We start from the raw sequence: 22,691 nt of genomic DNA, 5'->3' as shown, positions 1-22,691 counted from the left end.
AGAGCACATGTACTTGAAAACTTACATTTTGAGAGAGTTCTTCAAAAACGGAAGACCCCAAACCATCTTTACTGAGCCTGAGCATAGAGCGTTAGCCTCAGTGGAATTAGGCTTTCATGTGATTTCATCTTAAAATTGCTTGTGTTCCTGATGAAATGGCCCAAACCAAAATTCTCAAGGTGAACTGGGACACTGGCTTCCGTTACTAGGCTGACCAAACATTCCAGGACTGACAGGTTTCCTGGGACTTTTTCAGTGTTAATCTTGGGGAAGTCTGAGGCAAACTGGGATGAGTTGATCACCTTCTCTAATACTCACTGCCTTCTGCCATCAGAAGGTGAGGTTTTTTATGGATGGGTATGCAACGTGGAGGGAGATGTGTAATTTGCCAATGGCTAGGTTTAATTTAACTCTTGGATGTTGCCCAGCTGGGCTGGCCCTGCCCTTGCATGGTCATTCATTCAAGGGGCCAGTGGCACTAGCAGGAAAGTGCTGCCATCTTTGACTCCAACATAACCAAGCTGAGTCTGCTACAAAATTCATCCATTTTCTCTAACTTCAATACAGATTGCAGCTTCTCATTAGAGAATGTGTGCCTTTGGGGAGGAATACTGAAGCCTGAAAGACTTAAAAGTTTCAGAATCCAAAATACCCAAGACTCTCTCAATTTAGTTCATATGGAAAAGCCTCATCTCTCATGTGCCATGTGCTCTTCAAAGCAGTCAGTTCCAGTTTTCAAATATTTATGACCATCACACTGTCCTATTCACCATGTCTGAATTTACTCTTCAGGGCTGTACTATGTCTTCAAAAAAGCAAAAGAAACTGATGCCATAACTGATTCTATTACATGATGTCAAACCCAGCACATGTGGTTAGGTAAGTGGGCTTTGTCCCACAGGTAAGGTCATGTTGCTAAGTCACCCCTGTTTCAGCCTTTCCCAGACTAGGCGCCAGGGTCACCTCGGTTTAATCAATCATCCTCAGCTTCTAACTTGACTCAGACTACTTACTTAAACTTAACTTAGATGAAAATGGATCCACTTTTATGGTCCTCTTATCAGCTTCTCATATTTTACTGGTCCTGTGAATTCAGAGATTACCAATTATTATTATTTTTTTTTTGTAGAGACAGAGTCTCACTGTACCGCCCTCGGGTAGAGTGCCGTGGCATCACACGGCTCACAGCAACCTCTAACTCTTGGGCTTATGCAATTCTCTTGCTTCAGCCTCCCGAGCCCCTGGGACTACAGGCGCACGCCACAACGCCCGGCTATTTTTCTGTTGCAGTTTGGCCGGGGCTGGGTCCGAACTTGCCACCCTCGGCATATGGGGCTGGCGCCCCACTCACTGAGTCACAGGCGCTGCCCCAGAGATTACCAATTTTTATCCTAAATTATTCTGTTTCTCTGCCCACTTCTCAGCATGTCTCCCTTCATTATGGTAGGCAGTACATTTTATACTATATAATAGTATATACTTTATCAGTAGAAGATAATTAAGACAGTAAACTGACTTGTAGCATATACTAGAGGTCAAAATAGCAAGGTTCTGGCACAATAATAGAGATATAGATCTATGGAATAGAATAGAGAACCTAGAGATGAACCCAGCCATATATCACAATCTGATCTTTGATAAACCAAACAAAAGCATGCACTGGAGAAAAGAATCCCTATTTAATAAATGGTGATGGAGGCCTGGCCTGGTGGCTCATGCCTGTAATCCTAGCACTCTGGGAGGCTGAGGCAGGTGGATAGCTTGAGCTCAGGAGTTCAAGACCATCCTGAACAAGAGTGAGACCCCATCTCTACTAAAAATAGAAAAACTGAAGCAAAAGGATCTCTTGAGCCTAAAGAGATTAAGGTTGCTGTGAGCTACGATGCCGTAGCACTCTACTCAGGGCAACAGAGTGAGACTGTGTCTCAAAAAAATAAATTAAATAAATGAATAGTGCTGGGAAAACTGGTTAGCCACATGTAGAAGACTAAAACTGGACCTGCACCTCTCACCATTGGTAAAAATGGACTCTTGCTGGGTAAAAGATTAAAATTTAAGACATGAAACTAAAAATTCTGGAAGAAAGTGTGGAGAAAACTCTTGACAAAATTGGGAAAAGATTTTATGAAGAAGAACTCTTGGTAATTATACCAACACCAAAAATAAATAAATATGACAGGATCAAGCTAAAAAGCTTCTGCACAGCTAAAGGTGCCACAACTAAAGCAAACAGACAGCCTTCAGAATTGGAGAAGATATTTGTATGCTATGAATTTGACAAAGCGCTGATAACTAGAAGCTACAGAGAATTCAAATTAATTAACAAGAGCAAACAATCTCATTTATAAGTGGGCAAGAGACTTGAACAGAAGCTTCTCTGAAGATGACAGGTAAATGGCCAACAAACATGAAAAATGCTCTTCGTCCCTAATCATCAGAGAAATGCAAATCAAAACCACCCTGAGATATCCCCTAACTCCAGTGAGATTAGCCCACATCACAAAGTCCTGACTCTGCAGATGCTGGCATGGATGTGGAAAGAAGGGAACACTGTAGGATGCAAGCTAATACAACCTCTATGGAAAAAAGTATGGAGAATTTTCTTTCTTTTTTTGTAGAGACAGAGTCTCACTTTATGGCCCTCTGTAGAGTGCCATGGCATCACACAGCTCACAGCAACCTCCAACTCCTGGGCTTAAGCGATTCTCTTGCCTCAGCCTCCTGAGTAGCTGGGACTACAGGCGCCCGCCACAACGCCCAGCTATTTTTTGGTTGCAGTTCAGCTGGGGCCAGGTTTGAACCCACCACCCTCAGTATATTGGGCCGGCGCCTTGCCAACTGAGCCACAGGCGCCACCCTGTATGGAGAATTTTCCAAGGACTAAAAGTTGACCTTCCATTTGACCCCTCAATCCTATTACTAGGTATCTACCCAGAAGAAAAAATTATTTACAACAAGGACATTTGCACTGAAATGTTTATTGCAGCTCAGTTTACAATTGCCAAGACAAGAAATCAACCCAAGGGCCCATGAACTGTGATTTAGGCATACCATGAAATACTATTCAGTTGTAAGATGGAGACTTTATAGCTTTTGTGTTTACCTGGATGGAACTGAAGCACATTCTTCTTAGAGAAGTATCACAAGAATTAAAAAAAAAAAAGTATCCAATGTACTTAATACTAATATGAAACCAATATATAAACAACTATAAGCCTACACAAAAGAAGAACACAAGTATATTCTAGCAAAGGGGAGGGGAGAGGTAAGAGAGGAGGAGAGAGAGTAATTGGTAGGATCTCACCCAATGTGCACATGTGGTGCTGGATGAAGGGCTTAACTATACCTTGAACTTTACCTTAGAAATGGAAACAGTGTAACCTAAACAGTTGCACTTTGGATGGCGCCTGTGGCTCAGTAAGTAGGGCTCCAGCCCCACATACCAAGGGTGGCGGGTTTAAATCCAGCCCCAGCCAAACTGCAACAAAAAATAGCCGGGCATTGTGGCGGGCACCTATAGTCCCAGCTACTCGGGAGGCTGAGGCAAGAGAATCACCTAAGCCCAAGAGAGAGCTGAGGGTTGCTGAGAGCTGTGGCGCCACGGCACTCTACCGAGGGCGACAAAATAAGACTCTGTCTCTAAAAAGACAAATAAACAAAAAACAGTTGCACCTCATATTATCTGAAATAAAAAAAAAAAATAGCTGACTGCAGTTCACACTTTTTCTCAGTCTGAGCAGCAGTGACTGCCTGTGGAAGCCCAGACCCACTCAACAGCATCAAGAAGACCTGCCATGCACATGGAGTCTACTGGGGACCTGAGCTTCAGAGCCAGAATCTATTGGGTGGTATAACAAATATTTACTCAGGAAAGCATTGTTATGGGCTTATAAGGAAATCTCCCCTCTGTGAAATTCTGGAAAGCTGTTACTCATACAGAAAGCTATAGTCCTTGAACAGTTGATCTTATGCGTGATGGAATGAGATGCCATTCTGTTGCTACCCTAATGGCTGTGGCCGGGCTAAGAAATATTCTCTCCCGAGGGCTGGGCACTCCTGAGGCACTTTATCTGCCTGAGGTAGCTGCCTGCAATGTAGTATCATGGTGAGCCAGGGAAATGAGTCAAGCTCCTGTGGCAGCTTGAAACCACCCTCTCTTTCCCCCCCATGTCAGTTTCTAATCATAGAGTGTGGGCTCTAGGTCAGCATGGGTTCATGGTGTCCAGCCAGACAGCTTAACTTATGAGGTAGTCATTGTAAGAGTCTGTAATCCGGCTTGGCGCCTGTAGCTCAGTGGCTAGGGAGCTAGCCACATACACCAGAGCTAGCGGGTTTGAATTCAGCCTGGACCTGCCAAACCACAATGACAACTACAACCAAAAAATATCCGGGCATTGAGGTGGGCACCTGTAATCCCAGCTACTTGGGAGGCTGAGGTAAGAGAATTGCTTGGATGGAGGCAAGTCCTGACTCTGCAGATGCTGGCATGGATGGTTAGAGGTTGCTGTGAGCTGTGATGCCACGGTACTCTACCAAGGGTGGCAGCCTGAGGCTCTGTCTCAAAAAAAAGAAAAGAGTCTGTAATCCAAAACATTTGGGAAACCTCGCCTTGAGGTCAGTGGTTGATCCAAAACCATCTGTAGTCTCTCAGCAGGGAAGAAGCTCGGGAGAAGCTGTAGGTTATCTGTTTTTTCATCTTTCTTCTGCCATGGCCACAACCAACCTGACTTTCTGTGACATACAGCCCCAGATTCCCCTGCTGACAAGACTCCAAACTAGTATTGTCAGCCAGATCACAAAAGCTTGAACAGCAATTCCTTATTAATGTGAAGTGAGAAACCTCATAATTTTTTTTTTAATTTGAAGCCAGCCAATCCCTACCAGTATGTAATTTTCCTTCCTCTCCTATATACACACACTTAGTACTTTTTGCCCATTTCCACTCCTCTATCCATCAAAATCCTCTCTGTCCCCCAGGCTTTCTCAGATCCTAACTATTCCAGCATCCTCTGTCTTTCACCTGTCTTCTGTCTCTTTGCCTCTTCTCTAATGACAGGGATGGAAACAGTAACTTTCCTTGTGTGCATTTTTCTTCCCCTCCTCCTAACTCCTCTTAACTGTAGTCTGAGAGGCTTGAGGACAGAGACTATCTTAAAATTCTCTGTACTCTTCCTGTGGCTGCTTCTTCACAAAGTCAGCACATACTAAAGTTAGCAGATTGTTTTGAAAGCATCATGTGATTAAGTGTCTCAGATAAATGATACAGGAGTTTAGAGAAAGAGGGAACTATCACTGTGGTGGCTTGGCTGATGAAGTCTCGTGTAATCCTGAAAGACGAGTTGGTTTTGGATAGATGGGGCACTGGAAAAGAAGGCACAGGGGTTGGTGGAACATGAGCCAGTGAAATCGATCCTCTAAACAAGTGGGCCTGGCAGAAAACTGGCTTTTCTGTCCCAACCAATACTTTTCCACTCAGCCACATTTGTCCTTTGATCTTGTGGGCCTTCCAACAGCTGCTTGGATAAGAAGATGGCAGGGGCTGCCTCCGACACCTTGCCTTGTTGTCACTGCTTTTCTCTGACCCCACAGCCACTCTACCTCTGTCCTCCTAGTTCCATGGATCCTCTTTTGGCTGAACTTTGACCATCTCTTCTGTACTTCCCAAAAATTATCTTGGTGCTATTTGCATGACATTTGAACCTGCCACCTAATCTGCCCTTTGCTCGCTGTGCCCTTTTGTTTGCTTTAGGCTTCAGGCTCCATCATGTGTCTGGTGGCTCCCTGGCCAGTTTCCTGTGCCACAATCTGTGGTGTGGTAAGAGCTGTCTATTAGGGAGGAAGAGAAAGTTCACATCGAGTCTCAAATTACCAGAAAGGAGGAGTTTGGACTTGATCCTGTGAGCTAGTGGTGATAGGAGAGGGAAGGATGAGACAAACTCATCCTTCTAAGGTAGAGTCATAGTGTCTATGGATAATGGAATGGCAATTGCGGGAAAGGACCTAATCACAGATAATGCCAAGGTTACTGAGCAGTTGAGAGAAGAATAGAGTCATTGACAGAAATAGAGAAGTCAAATGGGGAAGCCCTTCTCTCAGAGAAAGTTGTTTAGTCTGAAGCTTGTCTGTGGGATATGCATGTGGACTGTTGTGCATGTGGAACTGAGGTGTAAGCTCAAGGCCAGATGTGCAGATCCAGATCAGCTGTAGATAGGGGAGATTGGAAGGGGGTAGGGGACAGGAGGGAAGAGAGACACTGAGGACTGATGCTAAAGCAGTTCATGGTTAGGGTAGGAGGAGGAGCAATAAGAAAGTAGGCAGAGAACTAGGAGCCTCAAATGAGAGTATCATGGTAGCCAGAGAAGGAAAGCATGGAGGAAGAAGGCATCTGAAACCATGGAAAGTCAGGAAGGATGAGGGCTGACCAAAGGCTGTAGACCTTGGCCAGAAAGAATCAGGGGTTTTTGAGAATGTGTTTTCAATAATGAGGTAGAAAACAGGTCAGCTCATAGAAACCAAAGAAGTGAGTGAGGAAACAAAAGCTGGGTAAGGAAGAAGAAAAAGAAAAATAGGAAACTGGAAGAGAAAACCAAATTGAATGAAGGCCTACCCCCCAAGATTGAGAGAGTAAGTACAAGGCACTAGTGGAGAGGAAGAAGTTGCCCATTGGGACCTAGAGTCTAAGCTCTTCAGTGAGACCCTCCTGTGCTCAGATGCCAGCTCTGCCCCCCTACTGCCTGGTAACTCACCTTACAGAGTCACTATTTCACTTGTAAAATGGGTACAACAGTATTTATTTTGTAGGTTCGGTATGATGATAAAGAAGGAATAGCATGTGAGGTGATTGATAGGATACCTGGCATATTTAAGAATTCAGTAAGCAGCAGGGCATGGTGGCTCATGCCTGTAATTCTAGCAGTCTGGGAGGCCAAGGTGGGAGGATTGCCTGAGCTCAGGAGTTTGAGACCAGCCTGAGCAAGGCTGGGAGTTATAGTAGGCTCCTGTAGTCCCATCTACTTGGGAGACTGAGGCAAAAGAATAGCTTGAGCCTGAGAGTTTGAAGTTGCTATGAGCTATGACACCAGGGTATTCAACCCCAGGGCAACAGAGTGAGACTGTCTCAACAAAAAAAGAAAAAAAAGAATTCAGTAAACATAATTGCTGTTATTGTAGCTATTTTTATATTAACATTATTAACTAGACTAGTTGTACAAATAAATAAAGACAATGTACACAAAAGTTATACGAGTATATTTAAATGTCAATAAGAGCTCAGTAAATATCATTTTTTTAAAATGTTTTTCTTCTTGTCTCTGGATAAGTTATGTAAACAAAGACACCATAAAACTCTACCACAGTAAATGAAGTCCAAAAATTAATTTTAGGAACTCTGGTGTTATATTATTGTGAAGTTAATTGAAAACAGTGTTTTAACAGTAGGTGGTGGTGTCATAAAATTAAAGGTTGTGAGGCTTCTACAGTGCAAAATTGACCTTACCTTGAACTGAGAAAGTCCCAAGTGATTCCGAGTCAAGCCCCTCCTAACACACACTCACACACACACACCACCTCACTGCATTCTGAAATTGGGCTTATGTAGGCTGGAAAGGGGACAGTAGCCAAACACCAATCAGGTTATAGCCAAATTCACATTATTATTATGCTACATATTAATATTATTATTTTGCAATTTTGAGCTGGGGCTGGGTTTGAATCTGCCACCTCCGGTATATCTGGCCGGTGCCCTATTCCTTTGAGCCATAGGCGCCTCCCTACATATTGTTTTTAAATGTATTTTTGTATATTTTAAAAGCATGTACTATTTGTTTTTTTCAATTCACTATGTGTATCTACATTCTGTTTATTTCAGCTACTCTCCCTTAAGTGTTTAATATGTGTCAGTAAGAAAGTAGGCAGAGAGGGCGGCGCCTGTGGCTCAGTGGGTAGGGTGCTGGCCCCACATACTGAGGGTGGTGGGTTCAAACCCAGCCCCAGCCAAACTGCAACAAAAAAACAGCCAGGTGTTGTGGCGGGCACCTGTATTCCCAGCTACTCGAGAGGCTGAGGCAAGAGAATCGCCTAAGCCCAGGAGTTGGAGGTTGCTGTGAGCTGTGATGCTATGGCACTCTACTGAGGGCAATAAAGTGAGACTCTGTCTCTAAAAAAAAAAAAGAAAGAAAGTAGGCAGAGAACCAGGAGCCTCAAACCGGATTCCAGGTACCCTGGGATAGGATGGTTTAATTTTACTGGAGCTTAGGCATAAAGTTAAGTGAGCACCATGGTATGGCCAACCTCCTAGGCCAAGCTAGGATCTATGCAGTGGAGGGCCATCACTAGGTTTGTGTGTTAAGATCATCCCTCTAGGGTGGCGCCTGTGGCTCAAGGAGTAGGGCGCCAGTCCCATATGCCGTAGGTGGCGGGTTCAAACCCAGCCCCAGCCAAAAACCACAAAGAAAAAGAAAAAAAAAATGATCATCCCTCTATTGGCAAGTGGACGATGGAATGGATAGGAGCAAGACTAAAGGCTGGGAGGCTGCTTGAAGATTTGTTGCCAAATTTAGAGGAAGTTCATCTTGAACCAGGAGTCTGGCCTCAATGATGATCACATGTATCATCATTATATGCAAAATCTGTGAATTGACAAAAGGAAATTTTATTCTTTTGTCATATTTTTCTAAGATTATACTATATTCTAAACAAGATCAGAAGATAGGCATAGGAAATTTAGCCATTGTTCTGACACTTTTAACTTCAGCATATTTCTATTTTTAATTTTTATACATACATAAATATTCATTTTTAGAGAGTCTTACTCTGTTGTCTAGGCTAGAGTGCAGTGGCAGCCTCCAACACCTGGGCTCAAAGGATCCTCCTGCCTCAGTAGCTGGGATCACAGGGATGAGCCACTGCACCTGGCTCTAATTTATATCAAAAACAAAATTTTCTTCCACCTTCCATTTTAGGTGTGATCAGGAATTTGGTTTCTTAGATCTCTCCTCTCCCTCTACACAGTATTTCTTGTCTCACTTGGTAGTCTGAAACCCTTTATAAATTCTATATCTAAATCTTGTATATTATTCAGTTGCCCAATTAACATTATTTTTATAAGTTTGTTTTTTATTGCTGTCACAGTCCATTCAGCTCTTATAAATGCTTATCATTTATCTCCCAAACGCTGTGATTTCTATACTGATATTTGACCTGTGATGTTATGCTGGCAAGTACCTTAATGTCCTTAAGTATTAAACTTATCTTCCCTCTCCTCCCAACCCCGAAGAGGAAGTTTTTCTGGGAACTGGCTTGTTTACAGTGATAGCTTCATGTCTCTTAATTTCATGTAGATTTAATTAATTAGGGCTTGGCACCAGCCACATACATTTTAGCTGGTGGGTTCGAATCCAGCCCGGACCCGCCAAACAACAATGATGGCTGCAACCAAAAAATAGCTGGGTGTTGTGGCGGGCGCCTGTAGTCCCAGCTACTTGGGAGGCAGAGGCAGGAAAATCGCTTGAACCCAAGAGTTGGAGGTTACTGTGAGCTGTGATACCATAGCACTCTACCCAGCTTGAGGCTCTGTCTCCACACACAAAAAAATTTAATTAATTACACACACCAAAAAGAGAGTAAATTGAAGAAGGGCTCCTGGGATCATCTGGTTCTGGAAAATGATAGGCAAATAGGCTAAAGTATATTATTAATAATGCACTCAGCCAATGATGGATGCCTCCAAATGGAAAAAAGAAACAAAACAAAAACACTCATCACTGTAATATAACACAGAGTTGAAGGATTGATGTCATTACTGTTTTATATTATATGACTTTTTTTTTTTTTTTTTTAGAGACAGAGTTTCACTTTATCACCCTCGGTAGAGTAATATGACATCACAGCTCACAGCAACCTCCAGCTCCTGGGTTTAGGCGATTCTTTTGCCTCAGCCTCCCGAGTATAGCTGGGACTACAGGCGCCTGCCACAACACCCAGCTATTTTTTTTGTTGCGGTTTGGCCAGGGCTGGGTTTAAACCCACCACCATCAGGTATATGGGGCCAGTGCCCTGCTCACTGAGCCACAGGGGCCACCCATATTATATGACTTTTGTCTATGTAGGACACAAATCCTGGCCAACCGTCAAGCTTGGGCTAAAACCCATGGAAGAAAAACCAACAGCAGTTTTAGTAAACAAGATCATCTTGTACTGTGGCTGTAAACCATAATCATTTCTTAATTGTAACTTGGAATACCTTCTTTTTCCAGTAATTAACTAGTTTAGAAATTTTACACTTCCTACCAAGTCCAGATTACTCCATGTTTTTGCAAAGAACAGTTAGGGAGCCATCAGGCCTTGTGCTTGAGCTAACAAGCTTTTATCCTTCATTAATCCAACAAATATTTACATTGCTCTGCCCTTCTAGCACATTCTCCAGAGCATATATGTACAGTGTTCCCTCAATCCCCAGGCATTTTCAGGCTCTTAGAGGAGTTGGCAGCCCTTCCCCATGTGACTGAGAGCAGCTCTTTAGGCTTAGAGAATAACCATTGAGTTGTGGAATGTCTTAGGAGAGGAAAAGAAGTGAGCATTCAGTGAGATGAATTCAGCTATGCTGACTGTTTCCTGTTTCGTATACATTTGATAACGAGGCTAACCCTGTGAAGTCAGAGTGTTTTTGAAATGTATCACTTGCTTTCTTTTTATTCTTTTTATTTGTTATTGTGGAAATAACCCATGTTGAATTACTTAACACCCTCAGTTGAAATATTCTCTATATAAGCACGTCCTAGTTGATTTCTAAGGCTCATCTGATGTCAGATATATTGATGAATGGAGAAAAGGGATAAATTATGGTATGGATTTAAGATAATAAAAAAATCTCATGTTTATGCTTTATGTACAAAATGTGTCAGGAAAAAAATAGATTGAAAGACTGTTTCAGTTATAACCTAAGAATAGGGGGAAGGGGGAAAGGGAGAGGAGAGAGGGGTGGAGGGTGGGGGATTGGTGGGATTACACCTGCGGGGCATCTTATAAGGGTGTATGTGAAACTTAGTAAATGTAGAATGTAAATGTCTTAACACGATAACTAAGAAAATGCCAGGAAGGCTATGTTAACCAGTGTGATGAAAATGTGTCAAACGGTCTATAAAACCAGTGTATGGTGCCCCATGATCGCATTAATGTACACAGCTATGATTTAATAAAAAAAAAAAAAGAAAGAAAGAAAAACTGTTTCAAAGGTTTTTTAGAGCATTGTTCAAGGAATGTGGAGAAAATTGACTTCTCCTCCCCTTCTTTCTCAGATACATTCCACCATTGATCTGGGGGAAAAGTGGACACATCCAGACGGCCTTGTATGGGAAGATGGGACGGGTGAGGTCACCACACCCTTATGGGCACCGGAAGTTCATCACCATGTCAGATGGAGCCACGTCGACATTTGACCTCTTTGAGCCCTTGGCTGAGCACTGTGTTGGAGGTGAGCTGGTTTAGGTTGTATGATTGTGCCATCACTCAAAGAGAAAGCATTTGGTCAGTGGGGAGCATGGTGTAAATCCACATGCCACCAACTCTGTCTCGTTGCTTCTGGAGGCTATTGGGGAGTTTGCTGAGATTCCTCATTTAGGAGCAACCTGCAAGGGTAATCTCTGATGTGTGCTTCCCATTTGCTGTGTAAAGCTCTTCAGAAAACATAGAGCACAGTTTTTTAATCCTGTAGTAAAATACAGAAGCTTGATGCAAGGGGATGAGGGAGAGCTTAGGACCCAGGCCTCTGTGTTGATGACAGCAACAGAGGCCAGACTGTCCCAAGGGCTTCTTCCTATGTACTTTTATCTCATTCAGCTCATAACCACCCTGGGAGGTCGGTGCATTATCTCCACTTTACTGAGGAGGAAACTAAAGCTTGGAGATGCAGTGTAGCTGGTGGTGTCTGCTAGGTAGCAATAGATATCAAAGGCTTTCAGGGTCCCTTTATTTAGGCCTCCCTGAACAAAAAGAGACAGAACGGTCATATTTATCATGCAAGAGTACAGGACACCTATTTCTGAGAAACAACTCCAATTTCTGTTGCTGCTAGGATTTGGCATCATTCTGTCCAGACTTAGAATAAATATTCATTATAAAATGCTTCATAATGAGGACTTTTGAGGAGGTGGAGTTAGATGCCAACTTCCTTTTGAATGCCATTCCTACCAGAAGAGAACATGGTATTCAAAGGCCCCTAGTTTTTTTTAGAGGAGCTCAGTAATTATTTATAGGAAAATTTCAGTAAATGTATTATAACTCTCAGTTATTTAAAGCGACTAGACTATTGAGTAGCTGGTAACAAAGATTTAATTTATATTCCCTCGACCTGAAATGCTTGTTCCCAGATCTTCCACAGGCTGCCTCCTTGTCATTCGGGTCTCAGCTCAACTGTCACCTCTTTGCGGGGACCATCTCTGAACCCCCTACCTAGTATTTCCCCTGGTAAACCCATCACCCTTCCTGCTTTAGTTCTTCATGGTACCTGCCACTCTCTACACTTGCTTGTGTAGTTGTTCATTATTTATCTGCTAGAAAGTAAGAATCCCCAGAGTCCAGAACAGGTGGGTCCCAATAAACATTTGAAGAAGGAATGAAGAAATGAGTAGGTTAGGAGTTCACATTGTGCTTATACATCTATAGCTGGTCTTTCAAATACTCATTTCTCAACTATACCCAGCTAAATATTTTCTTTCTCTTATTTCTTTCTTTCTTTTTTTTTTTTTTTAAGACAGAGCCTCAAGCTGTCACCCTGGGTAGAGTGCTGTGGCATCACAACTCACAGCAACCTCTAACTCCTGAGCTTAAGTGATTCTCTTGCCTCAGCTTCCCAAGTAGCTGGGACTACAGGCGCCCACCCCAACACCCAGCTATTTTATAGTTGTAGTTGTCATTGTTGTTTGGCAGGCCTGGGCTGGATTCGAACCCACCAGCTCTGGTGTATGTAGCTGACTCCTTAGCCTCTTGAGCTATAGGCACCGAGCCTTCTTTCCCTTATTTCTAATGTTTTTACTTCTTTTACCACTAAAGCACAAAATTTAGTTTGCCCATCTGCTCTTCCTTCCAGTACTGAGGTGAAAAGTTGAAAAGGGCAGAACTCTGATTCTTCATTGTGCTTGTTAATGTCCTTCTATCACCTCTATCCTCAGAAAGGGTTGATGAAGGTGGTTTGGGAGAAGGCAATATTTGTACCTAAGGAGTACTCTAAGAAAAGCAACTGTTTTCCCTTTCATGACTTTTTTTTTTTCTGACTACTAAAGGAATAAGTCCTCATTTTAGAAAATGCTGATAATATAAAAACATTTAAAAAAGAAAATAAGGAGCCAGGAGTGGTGGCATACACTTTTAATCCCAGCATTTTGGGAGGCTGAGGCAGAAAGATTGCTTGAAGCCAGGAATTCAAAATCATCCTGGGCAACATAATGAGACCCCATCTCTAAAAAAAAATGAAAAAAAAAAACTAGCTGGCTATGGTGGTGCACGCCTGTAGTCCCAGCTACTCAGAAGGCTGAGCCTGGAGGATTACTTGAGTCTAGGATAGCAGTTCTCAACCTGTGGGTCATGACCCACAGGAACTGTATTAAAGGGTTGTGGCATTAGGAAGGTTCAGAACCACTGCTTTGGAGTTGGAGACTACAGTGAGCTATGATCATGCCACACCACTCTAGCCTAGGACAACAAAGCAGGACCCTGTCTCAAAAAAAATAAAAAGGAAAAGAAGAATCACCTATAATCTCATCACCCAGCATACCATTTAATTAAATTAATTAATTTATTTATTTTTGGCATAGAATCTCACTCTTGCCCAGGCTTGAACTCCATGGTGTCAGCTTAGCTCACAGTAACCTCAGACTCCTGGGTTCCAGTGATCTTTCTGCCTCAGCCTCCCAGGTAGCTGGGACTACAGGTGCCTGCCATAGTATTGGGCTAATTTTTCTATTTTTAGTACAGGCAGCATCTCACTCTTATTCAGGCTGGTCTTGAACTCCTTGAGCTCAAGCATTCCTTCTGCCTGGACCTCCCAAAGTGCTAGGATTATAGACATTAGCCACTGCACCCAGCCACTGTTAACATTTTGTTCCATTTTCTTCAAGTTTTATTTTATTTTATTTTTTTGAGACAGAGCCTCAAGCCATCACCCTGGGTAGAGTGCCATAGCATCACAGCTCACAGCAACCTCCAACTCCTGGGCTCAAGTGATTCTCCTGCCCCCACCTCCCAAGTAGCTGGGACTACAGGCACCTGCCACAATGCCCGGCTATTTTTTGGTTGCAGCTGTCATTGTTTGGTGGGCCTGGGCTGGATTTGAACCTTCCAGCTCAGGTGTATGTGGCTGGCGTCTTAGCTGCTTGAGCCACTGGCACCGAGACTTCTTCAAGTTTTATGTACTATTTTTTTTTTTTAATTTGAATGATGATACAATATGTAAATTCTTTTCAATGTCATTGAAAGTCTAAAAATCTTCAAAAACATAATTTTAATGACTGCTTAGTATTCTACAATGTGGTCATACCATAGTTTAACCATTCTTCTATTGTTAAACATTTAGCTTGTTTATAATTTTATGATTATAATTCTTTGATGAGCATCCTTAATCATGTAAGTTTAGATGAGAGTCCAGGAATTGGAATTACCAGATCAAAGTTCATAAAATTTTTTAGATTCTTTTTTTTTTTTTTTTTAGAGACAGAGTCTCATTTTGTCACCTTCGGTAGAGTGCCATGGCATCACATCTCACAGCAATCTGTAGCTCTTGGGCTTAGGCGATTCTCTTGCCTCAGCCTCCCAAGTAGCTGGGACTACAGGCACCCACCACAACGCCCAGATATTTTTAGTTGTGGTTTGGCCGGGGCTGGGTTTGAACCTGCCACCCTCGGAATATGGGGCCAGCACCCTACTCACTGAGCCACAGGTGCCACCCAATTTTTAAGATTCTTAATGCAAAAGTACTTACTAATTCACATTTCTTTGTCAGCATTAAGAGATTTTAAATTATTTTAATCTTAAAGGAAAACTATGATTAGATTTAATAATCTAAGAAAAGGTTACTTCTATACTTGGATCTTATCCAAAAGGCTGAAAAGTGATACTACCACTTTTCTTTAAAGAAAAATATGTATTCATATTTTTAAGTAGGTAATTCGTGTGCAATAATTTGTGCAATCAGACCCTTACTTATGAACATTTAGGTGTGTTAAATTAAATGTAAAGCTATGTTTGTGTATATATGCTATACATATATATACACAGACATCTAGTTTTGCATATGTACAATTGTATCTGTGGGATAAATATGTGAAAGTAAAATTGCTGCATCAAAAATGTCTGTGCAAACACTACTTTTTATTTTTTCATTCATTTGTTCATTTATACAGAATTCCATACAGAAATTAAGAGTATTGTTTAGGAAGCTCTATGTAGCAGTTCCCAACCTGTGGGTCAGAACCCACAGAAACTGTATGAAAGGGCTGAGGCATTAGGAAGGTTGAGAACCACTGCTCTATAGCAATTTGACAGAGTAATTTCGTACCTATTTATTTAATGTAATAATTAAAAATTGATATTTATATATTTGTTTATTTCATTTTTCTAGCATTTAATTTTTATTTGTTTTTCAAAAGTATCTGTCTATGACTCACTGGAAATTTTAAAAATTAACCTTTCACCATAAATAGTTTAAGAAGCACTGGTATAGACAACTCCAGCTAGAAGGGAAAGATATTCCTTCCCAAAAAATGGAGTGAAAAAATACATGTTCAATTCTGTCCTCTTGTTTCTGAGCCAGTGAAATGTAATTGTGTCCATTTATCATATGACATTTATTGGATACATCAAGATCATTTTGTCCACCCTGCAGATGACATCACCATGGTTATCTGCCCTGGAATTGCCAACCACAGTGAGAAGCAATACATCCGCACCTTTGTCGACTATGCCCAGAAAAGTGGCTACCGATGCGCCGTTCTGAACCACCTGGGTGCTCTGCCTAACATTGAACTGACCTCGCCACGGATGTTCACCTATGGTAAGCATGGGGCATGGCTAAGTGGAGTCCCCCCTTTTTCTGTCCTCACTGCAAACATGCTTCTACTTTTGCTTCTGCCCGCTTTTATGTTTAAAATCAATGCCCATTGGGCGGCACCTGTGGTTCAGTGGGTAGGGCGCTGGCCCTGTATACCGAGGGTGGCAGGTTCGAACCCAGCCCTGGCCAAACTGCAAGAAAAAATAGCCAGATCTTGTGGCGGGCGCCTGTAGTCCCATCTACTCGGGAGGCTGAGGCAAGAGAATCGCCTAAGCCCAAGAGCTGGAGGTTGCTGTGAGCTGTGACGCTACGGCACTCTACTGAGGGTGATAAAGTGAGACTCTGTCTCTAAAAAAAAAAAAAAATCAATGCCCATCCACAAGAGATGTTGGGACACATAATTAGAGCACTGGCCAACTTGTACTGGGCATTTGTGATGCTTTGCCTCACACCAGCCTTTGAGTTGGGCATGGTAGCCACCTTAGAGAGGCAGAAATTGTGAACGGAAAGTTCACAAGGGAAAGTCTTACCCAGGTCCCCTGGCTGGTAAGCGTCAGAGTAGAGCTGGGAGCCAGATAGATTGGGTGGTGGTGTGTGTGCCCTTCGCCACCATGTCATCCTGACATTCATTCCTTAGGACTTGGGTAAATGGCACGTGAGGGTGTTATGAGAGCTGTGAATGTCGGCAGGAAGCAAGCCTGGCACGTTAGCATCTCATTGGATTTCAGGTCCTAGAGAATAAGAACTGGATCTCATATTTAGACAAATGCTTCTTGACTTTAATGAAAATCCTGTGTTAGCTAAAGCTGTTTTCTGGACTGTTCATTCTTAATTCCTATTTAGCTCTCTCTTCAGATTATTTATGCACACGTAAAATATGCATCTGTATATGCACAAACATTTGGGGTGTTTACAACCAAATAAATTGTAATATGTTTTAATGGGAAATAACGAAAGATTCTATCTATAATCTCACCATAATTCTAATTTTCTATTTCTTTACCCTTCCCATTTATCTTTATCTGTCTGTACATAATCTCAGTTGTAGTCATAGTGTGTAGTATCTCTGGTGACTTACTTAAATAACTTTATTCACTAACATAAAAATGTGTAGTCATTATATTTAATCTTTTTAAGAGCCACATTGCTGTTATTACTCTATTATGGTTTATTTAACCATTTCTCTTTGTAGGGCATTTAGATTATTTAAAGATTTTCAGCATTTTAAATAATGATGCTATAAATACTCTATCTTATACACAGAATTTTTTTTTCCTCTGTAATGACTTCTTCAGAATAAATTCCCAGTAGAATTATGGAGTTAACATTTTTTTTTTTTGCAGTTTTTGGCTGGGGCTGTGTTTGAACCCACCACCTCTGGCATATGGGGCCGGCGCCCTACTCCTTTGAGCCACAGGCGCTGCCCCGGAGTTAACATTTTTTATGCATATGTATACATCTTGTCAGATTGTCCTCCAGCAAAGCCATTCCAGTTTATGCTGCCATTGGTACCACGTAAGGGTGCTGTCTCCTGTAAGGGCAGTTAAGGGAAGGTTACAGGTAGGGAAGATTTATTTCTGCCTCACACTCCATGTCCATCATAGCTTAGCTGGGGTGTTCTGTGTCCCCATGATTACTGTCTTCACTCAGGAACCCAGGCTCACAAGAGCAGCCACCAGCTTGGGCATTACTGGCCTCACAGAGAGTGGGAAGAATATGGCTTTTGAAGCTTCTGCCCAGAAATGATAGAAGTCACCCCCGGTCACTATTTATTTATTTACCAAAGTACACTGTACAGCCAAGCCTAACTTCAGTGGGATGGGGGAGACATATCCTTCCCAAGGAGGGAAAGTAGGTGTTGGCAAACTCTGGCACAGTTGATCACAGTTCTTGAATAGGAATTATAATTTATAAATTAACTTGGAAAAGTTTATGGTGCTTACTTTTCTCATCCAGGACCATGGCCTTTTCCTTCAAGTCTTTCTTTATTTCTCCATTAAAGAACTTCTAGTTCTCTTTGTGTAGGTCAATGATTATCAACCCTAGAATTCCCCATGGGAGGCTGGGCAAGGTGGCTCCTGCCTGTAATCCTAGCACTTTGGAAGGCTGAGGTGGAAGATTGCTTGAAGCCAGGAGTTCGAGACTAGCCTGAGCAAGAGTGAAACCCCATTTCTACAAAAAATAGAAAAATTAGCCGGGCATGGTCATGTGCATCTATGGTCCCTGCTACTTGGGAGGCTGAGGCAGGAGTGTTGCTGGATCTCATATTTAGGAGTTTTGAGGCTGCACTGAGCTATGATGATGCCACTGCACTCTAACCTGGGTAATAGAGCAAGACCCTGTCTCAAAAAAGAAAGAAAGAACTCCTCATGGGAGCTTTTGAAAGATACCAATATCAGAGGCTCAGCTTCTGGGGAGTCTGAGAACAGCCAAGGTTTTTTAGAGCCACAGATATAGGTCTTATCCCTTGTTTCTTTTTTAGTTGTTGTTGTTTGTTTTGTATTTTTACTTTTTACTATAGAAATTTTCAAAATACATAAAAGCAGGGAGAATAGTAGAATGAACCCAGAATAAATGCCCATATACCTGTCAGCCAACCTCAACAATTATTCAACTTGTGGCATCTACAAGCCATGCTCTTCTTAAATCTTCTCTCAAAGACTATTTTGTAGCGAGTCCCAGACAATGTGTCATTTCATCTGTGGTTATTTCCAAGATACACAGACTTGATGTAAACTGTTTTTATTTGTTAGGGTTGCCATGGCAAAAAAGCACAGGTGGGGTGGCTTACACAACAGAAATTTGCTTTCTCATAGTTATGAGGCTAGAAGTCCCAGGTTTGTTTTCTTCTGAGACCTTTCTCCTTGACTTGTAGGTAGCCTCCTTCTTGCTGTGGGTTCCTACTATGGTTATTTCTCTGCGCGTCTGTATCTGATGTGTCTATGTCTGTGCCCTTTTCTTTTTTCAGAGACAGGAGTCTTGTCACTCAGGCTGGAGCGCAACGGTACAGTGATGTCATCTTATTTCACTGCAGCCTCAGACACTTGGCTTCAAGCGATTCTCTTCACCTCAGCCTCCCAAGTAGCTGGGACAACAGGGGCACATCACTGCACCTGGCTCATCTTTTACATTTTGTAGAGATGGAGTCTTACTGGGTGGCCTAGTTTTGTCTTGAACTTGGGGGTTAAGTGATCCTCCCACCTCAGCCTCCTGAGTTCCTAGGACTGTAGGCATGTACCACCACACCTGGCTATTCTTAAGGACACCACCAGTCATATTGATTAGGGCCCACACTAACAACCCCAGTTTCATTTAATTACATCTTTAAAAGCTCTGTCTTTGGCTTGCCACCCATAGCACAGTGGTTACAGTGCCAGCCACATACACTGAAGGTGGTGGGTTTGAGCCCGGCCCAGGCCTGCTAAATAACAGTAAGAACTGTAACAAGAAAATAGCCGGGTGTTGTGGCAGGTGCCTGTAGTCCCATCTACTTGGGAGGCTGAGGCAAGAAAATCGCTTAAGCCCAAGAGTTTAAGGTTGCTGTGAGCTGTGATGCCACGGCACTCTACCCAGGGCAACATAGTGAGACTCTGTCTCAAAAAAATAAATAAATAAAAATAAAAGCTCTGTCTTCAAATACAGTGACCTTCTGACATACTAGAGGTTGAAGTTTTAACATAAACCTGGGAGTAACACAGTTCAACCCTTAACATAAAGATAAGCACAATGTTATTATCAAACTAAAACACTTAAAACAGTGTTCCTTTGTTGCAGTTCAATTTCCCCAACAGTCTCCTTACCTTTTTAATTTGTTTGTTTAAGTCAGGCCCATGTGTTGCAATTACACCTTTTAAGTCTCCTTCCCTTCACTTTTAATGGGCCCCAACCAAGACCTCCTCCTTCATGTGGGGTGACTGGATATGACATTGGGGAGCTCTCTGGATCCCCAGAATATGCTGCAGCCCACAAGTCATATGTGAGCTCCAGGCACTGGCCCTGGCAGTCACCAAGTTCCAGAGGGACTCCAGGACAAGATAATCTCAGGTCTGCCCAAGTTTAGTTTTGTTTAGAAGGCCCTTCTGCAGTCTTCACTTGGCTTCTCCTTGACACCTACCCGGATGTCACCTTCTCAGAGAGCCCTTCCTTGACTCCCCTCCCCCGTCTAATGTTGCCTTACCCACACCCCAGTCATCACTTTACCCTCTTTACGACACTTAAGATTTGAAATTATGGATTTGTTTTCTTAATTTTTGAAATTATTTTCTGTCTCTCCATCCTGAGAGTACACTCTGTGAGAGCAGGCAGTCTTTAAGATCTCTGCTGTAGGCGGCACCTGTAGCTCCACATACACCAAGGCTGGCAGGTCTGAGCCCCGCCCAGACCAGCTAAAACAACAATGACAATTGCAACAAAAAAATAGCCAGGCATTGTGGCGGGCACCTGTAGTCCTAGCTATTTGGGAGGCTGAGGCAAGAGAGTCACTTAAGCCCAAGAGTTTGAGGTTGCTGTGAGCTGTGACTTCACAGCACTCTAATGAGGGCAGCATAGTGAGACTCTGTCTCAAAAAAAAAAAAATCCCTGCTGTAGCCCCTCTGTGCCTAGAATCCTGCTTGGTCCATAGACAGCACTCTCTCCATTGGTTTTTACTGACTGAGGACTGAGGAGACAGATGTGGAATGAGTTTATGGATATAAGGTGATACTTTCCAAACTAGCATGTCTCAAATCAATGTGTCTCAAATGTGAGTCTTCCCTTGTGTAAATCACTACTATTTTGAGCCCATGCCAGGCATGAATATTCTCTTGGTTTTTTGCAACCGTCGTATTGACCAGAAAAAAACTAAAACGAGAATTTACATAAAACTTTAAATTCTTCTTTTCCTATTCCACACTCCTCTTAGATCTCTCTGAGAAAATTACAAAAGATCTTTTCTCATTATTAAACCAACTCTGTTCCAGACCACATAAGCACGAATCCCTTGTTTTTGGACATCTTTGCTGATGTGATTAGCAATTGTTGAAAACAGATCCCTTTTGCACAGAAGAATGTCCTAAATGGATAATTATGCATTCTAGTGACTTAGAATGCTTTGTGCTGCCTTTGAAAGATAAATTCATTAAGGAAAATCCTTATGACAGCAGTTCCCATTTATCCCCCACTAATGAGTGCCAGGCATGTGCTGAGCTTTCTGTATTACTTCACTTGATCCTTACTGCCTCAGAGGTAGGTTTTAATTAGTATCCCTACTTCACGGGCTTAGGGAGGTTAAGTAGCTTGCCTTGGGTCACGAGACTAATAAGTGGCAGAACCAGCATTCAAATCATACGATTTTCAACCCCAATTCCATATGATTTCTCTTGTAGTCTTCTTTTGCTATTTAGGACACTGTTCATTAGAGAGGAGTAGGGGGGATATTTGAGCATTTAAAAAGGTATCCCACTTTGGTGGTAATGGCCATAACTGTTTTTATTGATGGCTATCACATAGCATTTGTTGTGTGCCAGGCGCTATTCCGAGGACTTTGTAAGATATATTAAATCAGTCATCACCCTTTTACAGATGAGGGAACTGAGGCCCAGTAAGGAAGAATAACTTGCTCCAGATCACAAAGCTGATGAGTGGGAGATCCAGGCTTCAAAACCAGGCATGTTCGCAGTGTAGTTCTAGAGTCCATGCTGCTGAAAAACAGGCTATGTTGTCCCTCCTTGGAAGAGATTGCATCCTGCTGATGTTCCTAAGGCCAAGTTCAGTGGTTCATGCCTATAATTCCAGCACTTTGGGAGGTGGAGGCAGGAGGATAGCTTGAAGCTGGGAGTTCCAAGCTGCAGTAAGCTATGATGGGACCACTGCATTCTAGCCTAGGCAACAGAGTGAGACCTCATCGCTATAAAAATATAAAAACTTAGGCACAGCAGCACACACGTATATGCCCAGCTACTTGGGAGGCTGAGATGGGAGGATTACCCAAGCCAGGACTTATAGGCAGCAGTGAGCTATGATGATGCCACTGCACTGCAGCCTGGGAAGCAAAGTGATACCTTGTGTCTAAAAAGATAAAATACATTTTTGTAAAATGAGTGAGAAGGTAGTTCCCAGTCAGATATATTTTAGATTTAAGGCAAAAGAACATCTGAGAGTTTCTTAGAGCCACAGAAATGGGCCTGGTTGGTCTGTTCTCTGATCTTTTGTTCATACAGTACCTTCCAGACATTCACGGGGCCAGCCCCAGTGATGAGAATATGGGTGTGAGTACAAGTCCTGCCTTCAGGAAGACCCCAGTCTATGAGGAACAGCCCACCATCAGGTTGGGGGGAAGGTACACAGTCATAGCCAGTCTAAGCTCTTTGGCTATGTTTGTCCAAAAAGAATATTTACCAATGGTGACCTTTGCGTGAACAGGGACTAGACCTTTGTTCTTAATCATTATATTATTTTGTGCTCATCTCCTACATGTAGAATTTCACTTAGAGAATTATGTTCAGGAAAGGCCTTCAAAGGGAAAGAGCCTGTGCTTTAGAGTCCAGCAGTCAAGGGTCTGAATATCTAATTGAGAAAGCTGAGATAATTGTCAGTAATATAAGAGTGTGTAGCATGGAGTCCAGGAAATACCCGCAAATGGTAACAATTATTATATGTCTTTGTTAGTCCTTTA

The 22,691-nt window shown here is 42.4% G+C and overlaps 1 protein-coding gene across 1 annotated transcript in view; it reads left to right on the top strand.

Moving 5' to 3' along the window:
• Positions 1 to 22,691, top strand: part of ABHD2 (abhydrolase domain containing 2, acylglycerol lipase) — an 86,433-nt gene that overhangs the window by 38,094 nt on the left and 25,648 nt on the right. Inside the window, exons 4-5 of the mRNA XM_053581670.1 lie at positions 11,295 to 11,470; positions 15,875 to 16,042. Coding sequence (XP_053437645.1) covers positions 11,295 to 11,470; positions 15,875 to 16,042 — 344 coding nt within the window. The remainder of the gene's footprint in view (positions 1 to 11,294; positions 11,471 to 15,874; positions 16,043 to 22,691) is intronic.

The sequence above is a fragment of the Nycticebus coucang genome, chromosome 2 (assembly GCF_027406575.1).
Source record: "Nycticebus coucang isolate mNycCou1 chromosome 2, mNycCou1.pri, whole genome shotgun sequence".
In the NCBI taxonomy this organism is placed as follows: domain Eukaryota; kingdom Metazoa; phylum Chordata; class Mammalia; order Primates; family Lorisidae; genus Nycticebus; species Nycticebus coucang.
Note: the sequence above shows the minus strand (reverse complement) of the source record. Positions and strands in the feature narration are given on the sequence as shown.